The sequence below is a fragment of the Canis lupus genome, chromosome 3, assembly GCF_003254725.2.
Source record: "Canis lupus dingo isolate Sandy chromosome 3, ASM325472v2, whole genome shotgun sequence".
NCBI lineage: Eukaryota > Metazoa > Chordata > Mammalia > Carnivora > Canidae > Canis > Canis lupus.
In genome coordinates, this window is record NC_064245.1 from 12537692 (window position 1) to 12561402 (window position 23711).

Consider the following 23711-nt stretch of genomic DNA (forward strand, 5'->3'; position numbering starts at 1 on the left):
CTGATGACACAAACAAAAAAGCATAAGCCCTTTGAAGAAAACCTAGCCCCTCGCAGTTAACTGGCATACAGACAGCGCTTCGAGTGCACTTGCTAATCTGCACTCAGTCCCATGAATATCTTCTAAGAAATTTATCCCCCACTCAAATCAAACACAACACCTTGAAAACACCTACATAGATGAGCTGTTCGTAAACCTGGGCTTATAAACAGTAAGGAGGCTTTGGCATCAGTAAAACCAAACGCAGAATTGTCTACAGGTATACACGCACATTCTGCTAAAAAGGATTTCAAGTACATCTGTGACCCCAAAATGTTAGCAGATGTGATTTAGACACAAGCTTGACTCAAGGACTCTCCGAGAGCCACTGTCTTTTCCATTTTTACCACCCCGTGAATTCCTATATTTGAGAAAGTTATCATGGGTGATGATTTATATATCTTCTAAATCATTCCCTGGATTTTTAAAAGTAGTTTAAAGCAGATAAAAGCAGAAGTTTGTACCAAGAGACACAGTCAGGAAGATGTTGGCGATTCCAATCTCCAGCAGGCTGCTCCTGAAACTGTTTATTTTCCTGGTTGCCAAGTAACTCTGCTTGGATTTGTAAAGCTCATCTGAAGCTTAGAGTTCCTTCCTCAGAGGTTGGAATTATGGGATTTATAGGTACCAGCGTCTTAGCAATTGATTATATCCAACTTTTCTTCTTCTTCTTTTTTTTTTTTTTTTTAAGATTTTTTAATTTAATTTGTGGGGGAAGGGGTAGAGGAAGAGAGAGAATCCCAAGCAGAATGAGTGCAGACCTCAATGTGGGGTTCGATCCCAAGACCCTGACTAAGATCATGACCTGAGCCAAAATCAAGAGTCGGCACCTTAACCAAATGAGCCACCCAGGCACCCCAAGATCCAAGTTTTCTAACTGTCCTCATAAATTATTTTGTATCTGCTGCTGCGACAAATGATTACAAACTTTAATGGCTTAAACATACGAAATTATTATCTTACGACTCTGTGGGCCAGAAATCTGATAGAGGTCTCACCGGCTAAAATCTAAGCATTGGCAAGGCTGAGTTCCTTTCCCTAGGCTGTGGGTAAGATCCATGGCCTTGCTTTTTTTCCAGCCTCCAGGGTCAATCCACATTCCTTGGCTGGTGGCTCCCTTTCTCCAACTTCAAATGCAGCAAAAGGAAGAACAGTCCTGCTCACATTGCATCGTTATGTCTCCCCTTTCCAATTTTAAGGATCCCTGTGACTCCGCTGGGCCCAATGAGATCATCCAGGCTAGTCTCCCAATTTTAACGTCAGCTCTGGACAACCTTCAGGCTATCTGCAAATTTAATTCTCCTCTGCCATGGAAGGTAACAAATTCCAAGCTTCCTAAGATTAGGACATGGACGTCTTTAGGAGACCACTTTTTTTTTTTTTAGATTTTATTTATTTATTCATGAGAAACAGAGACAGAGACAGAGACAGAGACACAGAGAGAGAAGCAGGCTCCATGCAGGGAGCCCGACGTGGGACTCGATCCCAGGTCCCCAGGATCAGGCCCTGGGCTGAGCCACCCAGGCTGCCCTGTGAGACCACTTTTTGCCTAACACACTGTAGTTCTGGACTTCAATCAGAAATAGAAATGAACCCCGGATGTATCTGTATGAAATGAAAGAGCGGCAAACTGTTTCCTCTCCTTGCAAAAACATCGGTGCTTAAGGGGTTTTGGAGTCTTTGTCACACAGACTGAGAGCTGCCCAGCAGGTGTTCTCCTCACTGAGGTGCGATACAGTTCTCCAACTACAGGTCCTATCACGTTAGGAAGACGTGAAAACAAAGGAGTGAGTTGTGATTAGCGTTTTAAAAAAATCAAATAAGACAAAACTGGAGAACACTGAACATAGTGAAGGTAAATAATGATTTGTGAAATATTCATTACAGCTAAACATATGCATATGTGTGCTGGGTTGCAAGGTAAAATGCATTTTAAAAAAAATCGCAATTACACTAATTAGTTTATTTCAGATCTTCTCATTGGTCAGCAGAAGTTCCATCCCTTGTTTCCCTTAATCCTCCAACCACCACTTTCAATTCACCTCCCTGACCCCAATGGCAACCATTATAATGAGTTAAATGTATCTTCTATTTTCGTTTTCTGTATGTTTTTGTAAAATATTCTTTACTCTGGGTTCGTGTTTTTATTGATGTAAAATTAAACTGAAAAGACACTATCCACACTCGGCCCATCGCTTTCATTGCTACAGAGTAATCCATGGTGATATCTACCCTATTTGCTGTACATCTTTCCTTGGATAGAAGTAAAAAAAAACATCTGAAAGCCACTGGCCTAGTGAGAACATCCAGAATTCATTGGAGACCTTTTAGAAAACAACGGAAGTTTTCTTCATCCAAGTTCCATGTCTAAAATGTCTGTTTAGTCTTCCTGTTCCCAGCCATTAAGATCTATGGATGTCACTGTCCCCAGACCTGATCCCACACAAGGACACAGGCTGACATAGACCATAAACAGGAGAGTCCTTTATGCCCTGATGCAGAGTTGTGGAGTTTTTTAGGCTCAAACCCCCTCTTCCTTCCCTCTTCCTTGTCCCCTCCAACATTTTCGGGGGCGAGTATGTTAAGGATAGTTTGGTTGCAAGGAATAGAGATCTGCTGAACATAAAACGGAGCTTATTGAAACAGTTTCGGGTATCTTGGAAAATCCAAGGAATGGGAAGTAAACCCAGACCTCAAGGTCATCTATGTTCTTGCCAAATCGCCTAAAACAAGGTGAGTGTTCAATAACCTTTGGTCCACTACATGGATGAACAGGCGGGCAGAGGAAGGAACTGGAGAGTCATCAGGAATCAAGGCAGCAGCTCCCACTGATTCTAGGTTTGACTCTGTAGTTTTGCATCCCTGCTTACATATGTCTGCTTCCCTTGCCTCCTTCTGCACAAATACGTATACTGGTCCAGAATGGCCCCTTTCTAGGGTGACAAACTGCTCAGTTTGCCTGGAACTGTGGGGGTTCTTGTGATGCAAGACTATCAGTGTTAAAACGAGGAAAGTCTCGGGCAAACTAGAAGGAGGTGGTCACCCTACCACTGCACCAGAGGATGCCTTCAGACTCGGCCTCATAAATGCAGCCAGTCACTGTGAATTATCACACCGAGTTCCTCCAAGCCCCAATGTTGTGGAGTTTGGAAAACTTAAGTGTATCTGCCCAAATTGTGATTTGTTTCTCCTACACCAGGTGTGTTCATTCCCGGGCCAGTCAATCTTAGCTACAGGGAAGGGGGTAGGCAGGTTCACAACTCATCCATAAGCCTATGTACCAACTTCTCCAAGAAAGGGCGTTGAGGCAACGCTGGGCATTCTTATCTGTGAACTAGCACATCACTCAGAGGTTCCCAGCATGAGCTGTGCGTCCAGGATCAAAAGACTGAAGGAAAGAGAATAGTGGGATTAACCAGGCCTTCTCAGTGAGATCGCTCTCCTCCCACCTTTCACTTAGGGTAAGTTTCCAAGAGCCAAGCATATGTATCCAAGCATTGTATCATCACCTCATTCATTTCTACAGCTGAATACTCTGCTGAATGGACATACCACTTTGATTATTAATCCACACATTAATTAGTGGACATTTGGGTTGTTGCTTTCAGCTAATATGAACAATGCTGCGATGAACGTCCACACATACAACTACCAATTTTGGTATAAACATTGTTTCGAATTCTTGGGTATCTGAAAGTGGGTCTTACAGTAACTCAATCTTTAACCCCTTGAGGAAGAGCCAAACTGATCTCCACATTATACATTCCCACCAGCCGATGTATGAGGGTCCCAATTTCTCTATATCCTCACCGACACTTATTATTTTCCATTTTTAAATGGTAACTATCCTCCTAAGTGTGAAGTGGATCTCATGAGTTTTGATTTGCATTTCTTCATGACTAATGACGTTGAGGATCTTCACGTGCTTGCTGACTATTTGTATATTTTCTTTGGAGAAATGTCTGGATCCTTTGTCTCTTTTTTTAAATGGGTTGTCATTTTATTGTTAAATTATACGAATACAAAAAAAAAATTATACGAATACTTGCTTCTCCCTCTGCCTGTGACTCTGCCTCTCTCTCTCTCTCTCTGTGTCTCTCATAAATGAATGAATGAATGAATGAATAAATAAATAAATAAATAAATAAATAAATAAATAAAATCTTTTTAAAAAGGGGGGGTATCCCTGGGTGGCTCAGCAGTTTAGCACCTGACATTGGCTCAGGGCGTGATCCTGGAGTCCCAGGATCGAGTCCCGCATCAGGGTCCCTGCATGGAGCCTGCTTCTCCTTCTGCCTGTGTCTCTGCCTTTCTGTGTCTCTCATAAATAAATAAAATCTTAAAAAAAAGAAATTAAAAAAATAAATTATATGAATACTTTATAAATTCTGGATCCCAAACTCTCAACAGATATACGATTTGAAAATATTCTGTGCCATTCTGTGGTGTATCTACTCATTTTCCTGATAGGGTCCTTTGATGCGCTAAAGTTTTTAATTCTGATGAAGTCAGATGTATTCCACTTCTGTTGCCTGTGCTTTTGGTGTCATATCTTAAACACCTTCTAAGAATTTAATAGTTTTAGTCCTTACATTTAGGCCTCTGATCTATTTTGATTAATTGTTGATTTTTGTGTACGGTATGAGGTAGTGGTTCAAGTTCATTCTTTTATATGTGGCTATCTAGTTGTTCCAGCACCATTTGTCCAAGAGATTATTTTTTCCCCATTGCATTATCTTGGTACCCTTGTCAAAAATCAATTGACCAGGGGTGCCTGGCTCGCTCTGTCTCTGAAGCATGCAACTCTTGATCTCAGGGTTCTGAGTTTGAGCCCCACAAGAAGTGCAGAGATTACTTTAAAAAAGAAATCTTTAAAAAGAATCAATTCTCCACAACTGCATAGGCTTATTTCTGGACTTTCAATTCTATTCCATTGATGTGTATGCCTGTCCTTGTGGCTCTTACTACACTGTCTTGACTACTGTAGCTTCATAGTATGTTTTGAAATTGTGTAGGGTGAGTCCTCCAACTTTGTTCTCCTTTCAACATTGTTTTGGCTATCCTGGGTTCCTTGAGTTTTCATGGCATTTTAGGATCTGGTCATCAATTCCTACAAAGAAGGTAGCTGGGATTCTGATAGATTCTGATACGTTTGAGGAGTACTGACATCTTATCACTATAACGTGTTCCAGTGATTCCATGAACGTGGGATCTTTCTATTTATCAAGGTCTTCTTTGATTTCTTTAAGCAATGGTTATGGTTTTCAGTGTACAGATATTGAACTTCTTTGGTTAAATTTATTCCTAAGTCTTTTAATTTTTTGGGTGCTATTATATATGGAATTGATGTCATAATTTCACTTTTGGCTTATTCATTGTTAGTGTTTGGAAACACAACTGACTTGTACCATTGATCTTGTCTTCTGTAACCTTTTATACTCATTTTTTAGCTCTCATATATATATTTTTTTGATACGGGGTTTCTATGTATAAGATCATGCCATCTACAAATAGAGATGTTTTTACTTATTCCTTTCTCATCAGATGCCTTTTATTATTGGGTTTTTGTTGTTGTTGCTATGGTATTTTGTTTTGTTTTTTGTTTTGTTTTGTTTTTTGTTTTTGCCAAATTGCTCTGGCTAGAACCTTCAGTATGATGTTGCATAGAAGTAGTGAAAGTTGGCCTCATTACCTTGTTCCTGATCTCAGGAGAAAATCTTTCAATATTTCACCATTAAATGTGACATTAGCAATTGGTGAGTCATAGATGCCCTTTAGCAGATTGAGAAAGTTCTCCTTTATTCCTACTTCATTGTGTGTGTGTGTGTGTGTGTGTGTGTGTTTGTGTGTGTGTGTTTAAAGATTTTTATCCATTCATTCATGAGAGACACACAAAGAGAGGCAGAGACACAGGCAGAGGGAGAAGCAGGCTCCTCTTAGGGAGTCCGATGTAGGATTTGATCCTGGACTATGGGACCACATCATGAGCCAAAGGCAGACGCTCAACCAATGAGCCACCCAGGCATCCCTCATTGTGTGTGTGTGTGTTTTTTTAAATTAATTAAGTAATTTATTTATTTTATTATAGTCACACACACAGAGAGAGAGAGGCAGAGACATAGGCAGAGGGAGAAGCAGGCTCCATGCACTGGGAGCCCGACGTGGGATTTGATCCCGGGTCTCCAGGATCGCGCCCTGGGCCAAAGGCAGGCGCCAAACCGCTGCGCCACCCAGGGATCCCCCTCATTGTGTGTTTTTTCATGAAAGTGCATTGGTTTTTGTCAAGTGTTTCTTTCTGCATCTGGTGAGATAGTCATGTTGTTTTTATGTCTTATTGTATGATATATTATTGATATGCTGTGTCACATTAATTTTTGAGTGTTAAACCAACCTTGCATTCCTGGGATAAATCTCATTTGGTCATGATGAATAATCCTTTATGCATATTGTTGGATTCAGTTTGCATATTTAGTTGATTTTTGCATCTATATTTATAAACATATTGATTTGTAGTTTTCTTTTCATGTGATATCTTCTGCTTCTACTACTTTGCTGGGGCCAGAAATGATTTATCCATAGTAGGAAAGGAGTTAAGAGTGGCATACAAGGATTTGAGGAACTGAGTAGCACTATACACTTGAGATGTTATAAGCTTTAATCCACCTGCCTCTCTCCACCCCATCCTCAGCCACTTGCTGTACTGCATGAAGCAAGGGAGAGGCTTCCCTGCTCCAGGGATGATGATGATGCTTCTCCTAGGGGAGTCTGCAAAAGTGGACTGTTAGTGTGTATGGAGCATGAAAAAGCTTGGTATTCTAAGTCATGAAGCACCTGCCTCAAAGCATCATCACCTTGAACAAACCTTGTGGAGAGTGGAGCCATGAAAGTCACAGAGGGCACATTTACCAGACAGCCTTCTCCAACAGAAGTCCAGTGACCAAGACCCTCAAATACCAATCCTTATCAGTCTGGTCTGAACGTATCTTCTGTGTTTTTCCACCAACTATTTGCAGAGCTGGCGTGGTAACAAGTGAAAGAGGATATTTTCCTGGAGCAACTGTAGGCTGAGGACTCAGAGCTGTAGTTCTCTTCTGCACAGTCAGCATGAGGTCCTTTGGAACCACATTTCATGGCAAACCACAGTCAATCCTTCATCCTCAGTATGAATTGAGCATGCTCCTGGGCTAACTCTGGACAACCATCTGTAAGGCAACCAAGGAACACCTCTGAGGGCCACGGTCTTCTTGCCTAAGCCATGGGAACCCCTATTTCACAGATCCTGGAGAAGATTCCTTGCCTGTAGGGACCTGGCTGCACCTTCCCACCTCTGGGTCCTGGTAGCCTCCACCCAAGTCCACACACTAACTCCTCCTAGACGGGATCTGGCTGTTGTATGAGAGCCCCACCCCCTGCTGGAGCCACTCCTACTTAGGATAGCTCAACTCATTTCTTGGTCATTGGAGATTTCTGGACTGCCTAAATCAGATCACAGCTCTGGCCCTTTTGCAGGAAGGTTTGGGATTTCTGTTAGAGCTGCCTAACCATCTCTCTCAAACTAGAAAGAAGCACTTCCATTTTTGTCCAGTCATCATCAACTTGTTTCTCATAGGAGCACATTTTCCAGGATTCCTTCCATTTCACTCAGATTTCCCTAGTCTCTGTAGGAGTCTAGGATTCCTTCCACATGGGCTGTATGGACCCTCAGCCATCTGCGGACAAACGAGTCTTCCCGCCTGCTCTTGGTCACTCCCGGTGAGCACTGGGCAAGGACAGAAGCCACTAGGGTTTTTTACCCACTTGCTGCTGCTGCTGCATCCCAAGCACATTCTAAAAGATTTCTGCAGACTGCTCTTAATTTAAGGCAGGGACCTTGGAGAGGTCAAAGGTCAGAACTGCTGCTCCGACTGCTGAGGCTCACAGGCGGTCATTGACATATTGGAGGCATGGGGCCTGTCGTCTGGAAGCCTAGCAGATAAACTGTGCATTTCCTGTATGGTGCATTTAATTCCTCATACTCTGGGACTTCACCTCTAGGTTTTCCACTACGGGCAGCTACAAGCCTCTACCTTTTATTGAACTTTGGTGTAATTCAAGACCCCCGATTTATAAGTCTACCTTGAAACACTCTCCTCATTCTTGCGTGGCTACACCGAGCAACCCAGACAAGAAAGCCCTCTTACAACTCAGGTTGAGGTGAGCCAAGCTCGTTTATGGCTAATTAGAACTGGGGGGGAACCCGGAGTGAAAGCAGAGGCAATTAACTTCCAGCCTCGTGTCCTTCACTGGGAAGCCTCAGGAAGGAACACGTGCGCGGCCACTCCGAGGGGAGCCTAGGCGCCTTTGGTCCCCAGTCAGCGACACGAGGCATCGATGCGGCCCTTGCACAGCATCTGGGGAGAGGCCTCCGGCTTTCACATTGTGCTGCACACCCAGGTGAGTGGGGGGCAGTCCTGGGGTGGGGTGGGAGGGGGCCCAGGGTCCCCCGGCCCTCAAGGTGGCACTGTTACTAGGTGGCCGCAGCACTGCCAGCCTCAGGCTCGGGGTGCCTTCGCCTGGGCTCCCCATGAGCCCCGACGCCCTGGCCTCTTTCCCACCCGCCACGCAGGCCGTGGCTTAGGCCCAGGTGGCATTCCCGCAGCCGGGCCCGCTGCTCCCCTTGGGGTCAAGGGGCGCGCACCCACCTAGGCAAGGCCCGGGCGGGGTCCAAGTCACACCGACTGGATGCTGGGGCCTGAACCCCGTGGGAGCCGCGCGGCCTGGAGTCCTCCGCCCCGGGTCAGCCGAGGCCGCTGTCGGTCCCGAAGCAGGGCGAGCTCGGCGGTCGGGCGCTCCCCTCCCAGCAGCCGGAGGGCAGGACCTGGCTGCCCCCCAACAGGCACCTGCCGTTCAGGAGGGCAACGTGCTGGTTTGGAAGATGCAGTCGAGCAGCGCGTGGAGGGAGTCCGAGGGGACGGCAGCCCCGGGCCCAGCTGCCGGGGCCACTGCACAGAGGGGACCCTCAGGTGCGGGGGCCCAGGGCTGAGGGTGCGCAGGTGTCTGGAATAGGGGCGCTGGGCCCCAGCTGCCGCTCGCCCGCCGGGAAGGGCCTGTGGGCCGGGTCGCAGGGCCCAGGGGGCCGCAGCCCACACCCCCCCCCCCCGGCCCGGGCCCAGCGACCACCGCACAGGTGAAACGCCTGATCCGAAAATTGTGTTTTAATATCACCTCTTTCCCCAGAACTGTAGGCCCCCTCCCCTCCTGCCCGTAGTTGGTGGAGCTTGTGTGCCTTCGCCCCGGTCACCAGGCGTGGGGGCTCCCGGGCCTCTCCATTGCTAACCACCCCTCCTCCGCCCTGGTGTCCCTCTGGGGGTGAGAGAAGCCCCTCCGACCCCCCCACCCTGGTGTCCCCCGCCTCACAGTGGTTACTTCATTGCAACCCACTTAGTCCAGACACACACAAGGGGGGACGCAGGTGTTAACCTCCGCACACCCATGCTTTTGAGACTGCGGTATCCAGAGGGTGTGAACAACTGCTGAGTTTAAAAGTTTAATTAGGGGATCCCTGCGTGGCCGTGGTTTAGCACCTGCCTTTGGCCCAGGGGGCGATCCTGGAGACCCGGGATCGAGTCCCACGTCGGGCTCCCGGCATGGAGCCTGCTTCTCCCTCTGCCTGTGTCTCTGCCTCTATGTCTATCATAAATTAATTAATTAAAAAAAAGTTGAATTATTAGGATAGTTTTAATTCCACGCTCCACATTAAAATAACCAAACACCTCTTTCAATAGTAAAGTCTAATACTCGTTTCCAGGCAAACAGCATCCTGCAGGCAAATTGCACATCATTTGTTTTCAAGGTGACATGAACTTTTTCTAATACAAACACACGTGCAGATCTGACCTATAACGTCATGTTATGGGGGAGTCTTCGCTAAGGCCCAGCCTCTGGTGCTCTTACTTGATCAGGAAAATGAGAGAATTAGACTACGTCACATGGAAGGTTTTTTTCTGGCACTAGGAGAGATTTTGGCCAACTTCTCTGCCATGCGCTAAGCTGTACACATATTTTCTAGCTAGAATTGGGACTTGTGCATGCTTGATTCTTTTGCATATTTAATGCAACTACATTATTGAAAGGGGGGGAAAAGGAGTATTTACTGAGCTCCTATGAAGTACTGGATCCATTTCCCATATACCTGTGCCTGATGTTATTACTGCAAAGTAGATCCTATTACCACCATGCAGATTAGTCAATAATTAGGATTTCATTTCCTACTTATTTACAAATTCAGTGATAGGGTATCATTCCAGTTGTGAAACCTATATAACTTCACGCTTTTTCCAATTTACAGGCAATAGCTCTCAAATCTGCATACTTAAGGCTTAAGACTTACAAAGACAATTAGACTGAAATTATTTCTCTAATTTCCTAACTGGTAAGTTGTATAACCTATTCAATTAAAAAAAAAACAAAAACAAAAAACACTCATTTCCATCAGTAACTGAGGGTATTAACATCTTTATACTCCGGAAAGCAGCAAGAAGTTTTAACAATAGCAGTTGACATTTACCATGTCACTGTGATATTTATAGGCATTGTGCTAATTTTTTAAAAAAATTTAAACTCAATTAGCCAACATAAAGTACGTACGTGATTTCAGATGTGTGCAATGATTTGTCAGTTGCATACAACACCCAGTGCTCACACATCATGTGCCCTCAGCGTCCATCACCCAGTCCATCACCTCATCCCCTGCCACCTCTCCTCCATCCTATAGTTTGTTTCCTATAGTTAGAGTCCCCCATGGTTTCTCTCCCTTTCTGAAGACTTACCACTCAGTTTTTCCCTCCCTTCCCCTGTGATCCTCTGCGCTGTTTCTTATATTCCACGAGTGAAACCATATGCTAATTTTATTTCTCTGATGGACTTATTTCATGTGGTAATTTATAAATATTTTATTAAGGTGAAGCCAACAACCTCATAAGGCAGGTAGTGTCCTTGTTTTATTACTGGAGAAAACTGAGGCTAAGAGGAATTAAAACACAAGTGGGAAATGGTTGAACGAGGGAATCAACTCAGTCCTGACTGATGCCAGTCTATGTTCCACAGCCTTTCAAATAGTTTAAATTTCTAGAAATCATTACCTCTTGCTACTAGGTAATAATGGTAATATTCCAAGAGTTCCGCTTAACTGTAAAAATTACAAAGGGCTGGGAGGCAAAGTAAATGAAGATGTAAACAGCCGCTAACTGCACAGGGCAGCCCATGTGCAATCCTGCACGAAGCACCCAAGCGTCACTTTGGTGCCACACTGACATAGAAGAGCAACATCAGAAAGCATCCAGCACAAGGGCTTGCAGTTTCCACACCCGGCTTCTGGGCAAACGGCACGGAACAAGCAATACCCTGTCTCCCCTCCGTGGCCTTTCCTAAATTGATGTGGCTTTTTGTCTGCTGGCCCTCACTTCCTTTCAATCTGTGGCCTCCTGGTGCAGCCTACTCAACGCTTCAACTTTGGCTCATCACATAATTTAACCAATTGTTTGGTTATTTTATTATATTAATACGTTATGTGCATCCTTCAAAAAAATGAGCAGGATATTAAGGATAAAAGCTGTTACACATATACGCAAGTGTCCTGATTCTAAGTCAGCTCGGCCAACAACAGAAATCACAATCGCATAAGTGACTGGGTGACCATAAGAAAAATAATAAAAATGAAACCGCAAAAAGCTCTGGAAACATATCACTAGTTAGTGAAGGTAGGCCGTAACGGTGATTTAAAAGCATGGTCTTGCTCTCTGGTGGTAACACCTCTGAAGAGCATGTAAGTCAACTGTTTACCTCAGTCACTAGTTTTAGGAAGCCCTGGATGTGTGTGCGTGTGTGTGTGTGTGGGGGGGGATGAGCTTTATGGTAAGAACTGAAGTAAAGCAAAATAGAACCCAAACTCTTTCGTGCCATGAATTCTAAAAATGATTTTCAAAAATACAGTTCTATCACTCTCATCAAAAAGTCCATCAAAATCGAAGTGTTCTTCTCTACATTTATAAAGAATTTTAGTTCAATTGTTTATTGCAGATATCCATGAATAAAAAAAGGGTAAGAACCATGAACCAGCAGCTTTTGATCAAAATCCTGGCAACTCCTAAGAACGTTTCTCTAGTATATTATTATTTACCCGAGTATAGTTGACACCACAATGTTACATTAGCTTCAGGAGTACAGCAGGGATTCAACAGCTCTGCACACGGGCCTGCGCTCACAAGTATAGCATATGGTGCCACTGTCACCATACAACACTAAAGCCATTTACTGCGTGCCCTGTGCTGTGCCTTTCATCTCAGTGACTTATTCATTACTGGAAGCGTGTACCTCCCACTCCCCTTCACCTATTTTGCCCATTCCTCTAACCCTCTGGCAACCACCAGTTTGTTTATGGGTCTGTTTCTGCTTTTTTTTTTTTTTTAGGCTCCACATAAGAGCAAAATCATATAGTATTTTTATATATATTTTTATTGAAGTTCATATAGCATTTTACAGTCTCATTTCACTTAGCATAATAACCTCTATATCCATCATGTTGTTGCAAGGTCTCATTCTTTTTCATGCCTGAATAAGCTTCCATTATATATATATGTGTGTGTGTGTGTGTGTGTGTGTATAAATGACATATGTACCATTCATCTATCAACAGGATACTTAGGTTCCTTCCATGTCTTGGCTATTGTAAATAATGCTGCAAAAAAACACAGGGGTACATATGGTTTTTCAAATCAGTGTTTTTGTTTTCTTTGGATAAATAGCCCGTAGTGGAATTACTGGATCGTATGGTTATTCTTTTAATTTTGTGTGGATCTTCCATACTGTTTTCCATAGTGGCTGCATCAATTTACATTCCCATCAGTGCACGAGGGTTCCTTTTTCTCCATATCCTTGTCAACACTTGACATTTCCTGTCTTTTTGATCCTCTAAGCCATCCTTACAGATGTTAAGGTGATTTATTACTGTGGTTTTGATTTGCTTCTCTGATGATGAGTCATGGGGATCCTGTTGGCCATGTACATGTCTTCTTTGGAAAAATGTCTATTCAGGTCTTCTGCCCATTATAACTAGATTACTCGGTGTTCTAGTGTTGAGTTGTAGAAGTCATTTATATAATTTGGATATTAACCTCTTAACAGATCACTTGCAACCATCGTCCCAATTCAGTAGGTTGCCTTTACTTTGTTGATTCTCCAATATATTAATGATCAATAATAATATTAATATTAATATTAATTATGAGATTTTAAAAAGGTATGGCTTCAAGGTTGTTGTGTGTCACTGGAAATAGGGTTTTGGGTTGGGGGATAAAGAGATACTCTATTTGCCCTAACATCCCTAACTTAAAGCCTTGACAATTAACCATAGGAAAATACTGGTTCTAGTTCCCCTATCTGGAAGCCTAAGAAATTCTCAACTGTCCTTCAAAACAATTTATGGGGCTAGAAAGAGAAACTCCTTTTGTAGATGTGACCAGGAATGTAACTGTGGCACTGTCCCTTGATAAAGCTGTGCGGTCCCGCTCCAATTACATGTGAAACAAAACGGGTGTCCCCTGGTAAAATTCAGTGTCCTTTCACTTTCAAATTCAGATTGTAAGTGTTCTTTGGTTTCACAGGCATAAGTAATTACATGTCTCATATGGATTTAGGTACTTAACTATTACTGTACCAACTGCTACTGAAGTGTGTTTACAAGAAGCAATTCAGTCTAAAAAGTAAATAATTGCCCTAGATAGAATTCATGTAACAGTTACTGAGCCCCCTGCCCCAAGCATCCAATGGAAGTTTTAATCCTTACCCCACTGCAGGAGAAATTTGGCAAAGTCTAGAGGCATTTTTCCTTGTCACGCTGGAGTTGGCATTAGCTTGTGTTTGCTATTTGCATTAGAGGCTAAGGGTGCTGTTCGTCATCACAGAATGCCCGGGAGAGCCCCAGTGTCAATAGTGTGAGTGTGAGAAACCCGGAGTTATAGGCAGTAGAGATACTGGGGTACGTAGTGGAGTAGAAAACAAATCATGCAAGACAATGAATATGGTCATTATCCTGGTCGAGTGTGTAATCTGAGATGTACCATTTTACGTGTAGTTTTTTTCATCCAAAGAGGCCAACACAACATTTATATTTAAATACTTTTATTTTCATTTCACAAAAAAAAGCAACAGTGTTTGCAATTACACATGCCTTTTCAGTCAGTGCTGGTCATATGCAAAACAAGTTATCAGAAGTATAAAGAAAAATAAGCTTTTTCCCTTTACAAGTGACACAACACAATTTGCATATATATAATATTATACATACTGTTTTCAAAATTTTCCACAAAAGACAGATTATGATACAAATTTAGAATTCCACCCACAAGCTCAGATTCAAAGAACTGTAGATCGGTATAGGTGTTTAAATACAAAAATGTAATACTTTTACAAGTTTCCAAGTAATTACTTTTTGAAGTGTTTGAAAGAGCCTACTCTTCATAGCAACATGGAACACTTGGCTTTAATCGAGACGGCCAGAAGACTAAGTTTTGTCTCAGTGTGAGTTTGCTGATTAATGCAAATGCTCCAATTATGCTGTAATTCTCATTATATAATATGTATACACACACACACACACATACATACACAAGTGTATTACTGTACTGATGGTTTATACAGTGCAACTTTTGGAGCATTTCATTCAGCTAAGCCATGACCTTTACTTCTTTGAAGTATTTCAAATTAAGAACTGCTCAGAACTGTCACTAATGACTACCAGGACTAATTCCAAAAAGGTGCCCCTTTCTCACTTATTTACGATCAAAGCTACATGTGTCATGAACAAACTTTTATTTTTTTCTACAGCAGCAGGTATAAATAATAGCAAAGTATAGGCTAATTTTTGAACACTAGAACCTGAGAGTTTGATATGGTAAATGACATCTCTTTGCAAATGTTCTAGGAGTCCTATTAATGTTTCTAAAATATATATATAATAAAATAAAATAATATGGCAAATCTTCAGCATTATATTCATTATAAACTGTAGAACAAACAAAGATTGCTTAGAAGCCTGAAGGAAAAAAGCAAGGAAGGAAGAAAGAGAGGCAGCGAGGGAGAGAGGGATTTTACACATGCATTTTCTTTGATACGGACAAACGTGGAGTCCTAACATGTACCATGTGGCGGAGGAAGAGTCAGTATGATTCAAGAATGCTGAAAGTGAACACACAAGTCTGGATGTATGAAATGCATGCAAAAAACATACAGCTGATGAGGCAACACTGACTTCCATTTTTTTTTCTGACTTCCATTTTTAAAAATGTACTTGAGAATAACATCTAATATTACAGGCACTGAGGATAAAAAGACAAAAAAAAAAAAAAAAAAAGAAAGAAAGAAGGAACAAGAATGGTCCAGCTAATGGAGAACTGTGGAGAGAGAAGCAGCCACACAGAAGAGCTCTGGGTAAAAAAGGGCCAACCTGCCCTACCATAGATGGTCGTTCAAAGAGGGCTTGCCCCCCAGTTCTTTATGGAATGATTTTTGGGCCCACGTTGTTATTCGCTAGAACCGTGGCAATAAGTCAAAAGGTTCATTTCAAAAATCAAAATAATTTCTATCAGTTACATAATATGCTATGGATGGAACTGCAGGAGACTTCTGTAGATAAATCAGAATTCCAGGCCTCCAAAAGAAGCTACTCTCAACGGTCTTCAAATAAATTCTAGGCAGCACTTTTACCGGCTGGCATGCCAGTTACTGAGAGATTAATCAGCAATGAACTTTAAACATACTCTTTACTTAGTATTGTCCTCTCGCCTCTCTGTAATTTCCAAAGTACAAGTCCCTTCTCACCATTTCCTTCCATTTGAATCCACGTAAGGATGCTGAATCTGATTAACTTTCATAACTCAACCATATCCAAGCATCTTCTCCCAACTTACTTGCTATATACCTGTTGCCATTAGTTACACCATCCCGACTGCCTTTCAAGTCAGAGGGCAGGGATTTGGTGGGACTTTATTTTTGTTAGAGCCATGCACCACCCTGGAAGGGACTAAGTATCAATGAAAAATAACGAAAAAGAAAAGCAGATTAGATATGTGCATATATATATGTTTACATTTTTAAATTTTTTTATATGTTTACATTTTTAAAGGCATATATCCTAGAGAATAAAACAGAATAACCACAAAACTATACTAGCTACTGCTAAATAAGAAAATATGTGGGAAAGGACGAAGCAATCTGCCAATTTATAAAACTCAGTTTTCATTAGGTCCCAATATAGAGAGCCATGCAAAGAACTAGATACTGAATGAAACAACAAAAAAAACCCATATTCATACATATTAAGAATATTCCCCTGCCAAAACTATAAATCCCTCCAAAAAACCAAGTAAATAAACAACACACAACTATTCTACTCACTATTGCCAACATCGGCAATAAGGGAAAGGAGAAGGGGAGATGTGTCATACATTGATCCTCGATTTTCATCCGGTACCTATGCATCATGCTAAGAGGAGGTACAAAATCAATAATAGGAAAACATTTATATACACTTTTTCAAAGTTCATACCCTGACCTTTGCCCCTCCCCACTACCCACCCAAATAATCTCTCCCCCTTAAAAAAATCACCCCAAATTATAAAACTATTGCCCATGCAGGCAGTGAGGGAAGGGAAGCAGAGGAGATTTATCATACGTATGGACCTCCATGTTTCACTGTGTACCTACAAGTCCCAGCAAAGGACTGAGTAAGAAGTGAAATAACACACAAAATGTAGCAAACATTTATATACATTAAAAAAAAAATTTACATGCGCGCGCACACACGCACGCACACACTCATCCAGACTACTCCCACCCCTCCAAAAGACAAAACTAAACATCTATTCTTCTACCATTGCCCACCAGGCAATGAGGGAAGGGGAGTAGGGGAGATTTTTCATAGAATCAATCTCAACTTTCATTAAGTACCTAAATACTCATGGCAAAGGACTAGATTCAAAATGAAGTAAACACCAAAAAGAAGCAGAAGCATTTATATACATTTAAAACATCAACTATCTTACCTACTGGGCCCATTCCCCATTAAGAAATTCAAAAACAAAGTATAAGTCCTAACGTCCTCTCATACAACAGGCCGTAAGCAACGGGAGAAAGGGCTTACCGCTCCTCTGGATCTGGGCCTCTGCACTACATTTCACATCTACAAATCCAAACCAAAAAACCGGTTTGAAGTAAAAGAGCAAAACCACCACCACCACCACAGCAGACATTTATGTACCTTTTAAGAAATGTAAGCCCAGAAATCCCCCACCGCCCTGCCCCCAAAAAACCTCTCAAAACAACTATACCACTAGTCATTGCCCAGACAGGCAATAAGGGAAGGGGACACGAGGAGATTTTTTTCATAGAATGAACCTTAATTTTCATCATGTACCTAAATATCCAAGGAAAGATCTAGGTACAAAATGCAGTAACAGAAAAAAGGAACAAAAATATTTATATACATCTTAAGGAGTATATATATCCCCACCCTCCCAGCGGAGGGAGTGGTAGTGTACAAATATTAATCTACAACTACTCTAAACTATTGCCCACAGAGGCAATAAGGGAAGGGGACAAGAGGAGATTTTCATACATCCGGACCTCCACGTCTCATTAAGTACCTGCACGTCCAAGCAAGGGACGGGGTACAAAATGGAATAACACATATAGTAAGAAATACTGTACATACAGTTTTCAAAAGTACATATCCTGCCCTTAGTCCCTTCCCACCCTCCCACCCTCACCCTCAAGACTTCAAAAAATCCAAACTACTTGAAAATGACTGCCTACGTAGATAAAAAGGGCAAGGGAGAAGAGGAGATTGCTATACATCTAGAACTCCACGGTTCACTGGGGACCTGTGTGTCCGGTGAAGGACGGGGTACCCAGTGAAATACTATAATAAGGAAGTAGAAACATGTATATATATTTAAAAGTATTTACTCCCAAACCCACAAAAGGACCCCTGAAACTAATTAACTACTCTACTAGTCATTGCCCACTAAGGCAATAAGGGAAGGGGACAAGAGGAGATTGTTATACATCCGGACCTCCATGGTTTATTGGGTACCTTCCAGTCTGGGTACCCAATGAAATAATACAACTTGGCAGTAAAAATAGGTATATACAGCATGTACACATCCCTTCCCCCAACCCCCTCCCTCCCTCCCCCCAACTTCAACAACTATTCTACTAGCTATTGCCCACACAGGCAATAAGGGAAGGGGACAAGAGGAGATTGTCATACATCCGGACCTCCACGTCTCATTAAGTACTCTGATGTCCTCTGAGAAGGACACAGTACGAAATGAGTAGTAATACAAAGTCTATTTATATACATTAAATACATACCCTAGTTTCTCCCACCCCACAAAACAAAACAATATCAGCTACTAACCCAAGGAGGCAATAAAGGAAAGGACAAACAGGAAATCTGTCCTACCCTGAGCCTCGATTTTCACATATGTACACATGCAAACACATATAAGATGGAATATAAAAAAGGAGCATAACACATATCTGCAAGAAAGCTACACAAGCCCCACCTCGCCAAGACTCGGTTGAAACGAGAGCAACGACAACTGTCCATGCAAGCCACAAGGAGGAGGTAAACGGGACATTCGTCATACTTTCGCACTGCCACAGCTCATTAGGTATCCACACACCCATGAGAAAGATGAATGAAGTGCTAAGTGAAAGAACACCCACAAAATAGCAGCAAAAACATTCTGTACACATTTTTAAACGAACATACTCTGCTCTCCGCCCAATATCACCGTTAACTTCCAAAAAAAGAGAAACGTCAAGTCACTACCTGTAGCCACTGCCCACACAGGAACTTGGGAAGGGCTGGAGACATCACAGGACAGTATCTCCCTCGTTATCAGAATAAAGTGTACAAAACCCAAAGAAAATAAAAATACATCAAGACTACATATGCACATTTAGAAAGTATATACCCCGCCGAAAAGCCACTTAAAGACATCAGTTAATTCTGAGAGCTGCTGCACACGCAGGCAATGAGGGGAAGGGACAAGAGGAGATCTGTCCTGCGTTTGGGCTGCCACTTTTCATTCAGGACTTACCACCAAAGCCCAGAATGAACCACAAAATAAAAGAATGCAATGCATAGCAAAAATACACACATTTGTTTTCTTAAAGTACAAACGGGGGAGTCAGAGGGGAGAGAGAAGCAGCTCTCGAGATAGAGAATTCATTCCGATAAAAAAGAAAGAAAGAAAAGAAAGAAAAGAAAAGAGAAAAGAAAAGAAAAGAAGAAAAGAGAAAGAAAAGAAAAGAGAAAAGAAAAGAAAGGAAAAGAAAAGAAAGGAAAGGAAAAGAAAGAAAAGAAAAGAAAAGAAAAGAAAAGAAAAGAAAAGAAAAGAAAAGAAAAGAAAAGAAAAGAAAAGAAAAGAAAAGAACAAAGGCAAAGGGGAGAAAAAGAGCTGTATCGTACCTAAGAAACGCAGACCTCATTTTGCAAACTCTGCCCTGGAAGTGCTGACTTGCTGATGCCGTGTCCTGAGCTCACACACCTTCTCTGCAGTCCCATCAAATGAACGGGGGTTGCGTGAACATGCAGCAATCCGAGCGACCACCGCACGTTGGGGTCCCAGGGAGACGCGGAGGACACGGCTCAGTAACAGGCCACCGGTGATGCAACACACTCAGCCCCTGACCCTCACTTCTTACTTTCTGGTATTCAGAGAAGACTCTGTTCTGTGCCCGGGGAGACTGAGGCAGCTGCACAGCCTCTACGTACCCAGAACTCTTCTGACAGCTCTTCGGCTGCTGGAGGGCGGTAAAATGGAAACATGAGCGGCCAAGAGTGTTAGGAGTAAGCAGAACCTGTGATGGTGAGAAAGTTCAGGGACAGCCAAGCCACGGCAACGTGGTTTCACGTGCAGGGACTCAGAGAAAACAAGGAGGAGGAGGAGGGAGGCCCGAGCTGGGGGGGGGGGGGGGGAACGCTGACCCACCTGCGGTTTAAAGGATCCGGCGTCCTGCCATTAACACACTGGACTCCTTGGATTCCCACCTCCGCCTCCAAGTGCGGGTTTCTCTACGAGTCCAAATCCCCAGGTTTCCCTTTCTTAACAACCCAGCACACGTGCCCCCCACGTCCCGTTCAAGTAGCCCGGCTGTGCTGCGGGCCTGGAGAGCGAGGCCGCTTGTACGCGTCACGCCTCGTGCTCTGTGACTTGGCCTTGCACTCCCGGCTCGGAGCTCATCTTCAGAAGCGCCGCACGGACGGGTTAGCTTGGCGCTGGGAACTACGGAATCCCGTGGGAAACTGAGGGGGGGCGGGCGCTGAATCTACAAACGTGGAGGTGAGGCCTCCAGAGAGGGGCAGCCGAGCAGGGGTGCGGTCGCCGAGTGGACGGGTTGTGGGTACACGGCAAGCAATGGATTACAAGTCACCTCTTCTTGCAGCCCACGCTTTGATAGGGGTTTACTTAAACGTCACCCTCTGTCCACACACATGCACGCACACACTCACACACACACAGTCAGGGAAAATGATATAATTCAAGACAAGATTTGCCATATGCAGAGTTAACAGACATTCCAGGAGCAATGTAAAGATGGGCAGGAAAAACTGAAAAATCTCAACTGATGCTGAGAAGTAGCAAAATTTAAACTCTGTATCAAAGTGGAATTCGGTAATATAACATGGTAAAAAAACCAGCAACCAAAAAACCCCTCAAAAGTTTAGTATTTTTCCCCACTCTAAAAATATAAAAACACACTGACTTCCAATATCAACTAAACTCTCTTTCGTCTGCTGAAGCACGAGAGGAATAAGGACCTACAATCAGCCCAGCTTCAATAAGACATCTTTAGAGGATTCTACGATTCTCAGGATATAATATTTTGTACTCTGAACCAGAGGTAAATGTTTAGAAAAGACTAACTTGGGGGGAAACGCATTAGGATTAAAGAAAGCTACCTTTTAGCATGCCAGCATTTTAAATTTTGTTATATAAAAATACTTTCATAAAGTAAAATATAATTTTATACACAGTCCCACATATTTCCACTGTATACCTGCTAAATTAAAAAAGCTGACCTTTCCCACTGATTCTCTGGAGTGTTTTAAGTGCTCACAAATGGGTATCTACCCTTTTTACGTACACGAAAGATGTTTTCAAACAAAATACAAAGTACTCAAAATTATAAGGAAGAAAACTTTTCCCCTAAGAATCAAAGAAACTCAACGATCTAAGTATTAAGTCTGCATAGCTCAAAAAATTCAAGTACAGTATTTCTCCTTTACAAGGAGTGAAAATGCCATACAGTTTTGGAAATCTTCCCTTTTCTTTCTTTCTCTCCTTGGCCATCCCTTTAAATCAGTTAGTTTGGCCATGATAAGAACAAAATAAAACAAAACAAACAAAAATCCACTGGGTTTTCAACTAAAGAAAGTACTGTCTAGATAGAAAAAATTCAAAGCCCACCATATTAAATCTGAATCAGGTTATTCCTATCCCACATTCTCTTTATTCCTTTAAGGTACTATGGTGAACTTTAAATAAAAATGCTCAATTTCTCAAAGACCCCATTTTAAAATGTGCTTCTAATATAAGCTATAATATAACATGAAAATCTACACATGAATATGATTCTCAGAGAAAGTGTCTATGATCAGGCAATGTCAAAGGCAACTTAAACTAATTGTATTTTTAGTAAAAGTGATAAAGTCATGATAAAAGACAACAGTATTAACAAAATGCTTGCCATAAATGCCATAAATGTACACATATTCCTTTATAACACAAGGTAATAGCTATAGCAGGGAGTGACAAAGGTGTACAGATTTGGAGAGTACTGGAATTCATAAATAAAATAATTTCAACTGAAGCTAACTCAGTTTGAAACATTTTCCTAAAAGATGAAAAAATAAGTATTAAATATTTGGAAAATTTAATCTTTTGTCCTTGTTACTTAGCTTTTCAGTACAACAAAAATTTAAAAATTCTGTAGCACCTGGCTGTTCTGCAGAAAAAAAAAATATATAATAGTTATAGACCTTATTTAAACTTTGTTTCAGAAAATAAAGGATTGATCAAAACCTCAAACCAAAGTAGATCTGCACACCTGAGATCAGTTTTCTAACAGTTGTAGGATTCATCGACTTCATTACCATAGTTTTTGAAGCTAAGTTTTGTACCACATTCAAGTAACATCTATCAGTGAGAAGCAACAAATGGCTGACAAACCAGCAGCCTGCAAAGATGACGGCTCCCGTGGTAGTCTTGCCTTGTTTCACTGTGTCAGTATTTTCTGGATACCAACAAAGAGAACAGACTGCCAAAACAACAGATTTCTTCCCCTATTTGTGTATCTTCAGAGTAGAAAAATTATTGTTTTTGTAGGTGTTGGCATATAGGTGAATATAATTCTGTATAATAAATAACTATGTACTGCCCAAAGACAATTCGAAAAAGACAGATGAAAACTACACAGACGGGCCCTGAGCTAACTAGAACTCCTAAGAGTGCAAACAACTCGGCAGCAATTCTGGCTTCACCTTGGCTTTTTGCAAAAGCAGCAGAGCCCAAGTTAATAAGCTCTCTGAATGGGCAACAAAATGGGGTGCAGTTGTGCATGCTACAGCCACCGCGTCAGAGTTTTAAGGTTCTTCTCCATCCATCGGATGTTCAACTGAATGACTTCCAAAGCCTCCTGGACACAACGAAGCCGAAAGGTTGCCTCTGACTGATTTTCAAAGAACGCCTGGACCTGTAAGTTGCACGCAGAAGTATTTCAAAAGGAGAACACTAAATCACAGGTAACTCTGAATATCCCTTTCAAAGAAGCTTTAACTTAGTCATGGCTATGCTGATGTCTTGAAAGAAGTAGAGACAAAAAGCACTTTCCTATTCAAAGAATTTACATCAAGTTCCTGATCACGTATGGTGAAATCTGAAGTCATTTTAAAAATGAGTTCCCCTTACTCCCACAAGGATAAATTCTTCCAATTTAAAATGGGGGAAAAAAAAAAGCCGCCAAGTAACAGTAGATGAAGTCATCTAAGTTAGAATTAGTGCCCAGTGGAATGGAATTCCCTTGGAATGGAATTCCTTAAAACCATTTTATTACCACTTAAAAAGAAAGGTGGCATATGCTCGTCTTAATTCCAAAAATTATTTGTGTAAGGCCGATGAGGGAATACAGTTGAGAATGGAATCCAAATTCTTCCTCATGAGAATTCGTCCTCCTTGCTGAAGAACGGCCCCTTAAGCACTAATGCCAGGGCACAACGACTGGCACTGACCAAGGCAGACACGGGGGGGGGGGGGGGGGGAGGCAGGATTTGGCGTGACGAGGCACCGTCTCACTGAGACTGAGCAGCCAAAGCGGAAAGGGTGACCCAATCTCCCTGCTAACATTTTATACAACCAACCTCAGACAAATGTGCCTTTGTCGAAAACAGGTGCGTTGACCCAGCAACAATACTTTGCATGGTATAGGACCCCAGATGAAACCTGAAGAAACACAAATACAAGAGCAAAAAGAGCAAAAACATGAGGCAGCTGTTGGGAAGCAAAGTTCCTGAGCGCAAAGGAAATACTTGACTATACATTACACAGGCCAAGGGGAGAGTGGGAGGC

The 23711-nt window shown here is 42.3% G+C and overlaps 1 protein-coding gene across 5 annotated transcripts in view; it reads right to left on the bottom strand.

Annotated features, from left to right (window-relative positions):
- Positions 1 to 23711, bottom strand: part of LOC112654107 (leucyl and cystinyl aminopeptidase) — a 108658-nt gene that overhangs the window by 143 nt on the left and 84804 nt on the right. For 3 of the 5 annotated variants that reach the window (XM_025438423.3, XM_025438422.3, XM_025438424.3), the window contains exons 17-18: positions 23504 to 23585; positions 20507 to 22839 (exon numbers count right to left, since the gene is read on the bottom strand). The exons of 1 other annotated variant lie outside the window; for it this stretch is intronic. In XM_025438423.3, the coding sequence (XP_025294208.1) occupies positions 22708 to 22839; positions 23504 to 23585 (214 nt within the window). In that variant the 3' untranslated portion in view covers positions 20507 to 22707. Of the gene's footprint in view, positions 1 to 9558; positions 9709 to 20506; positions 22840 to 23503; positions 23586 to 23711 lie in introns of those variants that run through there. One more of the 5 variants, XM_049108162.1, reaches the window with a different exon arrangement.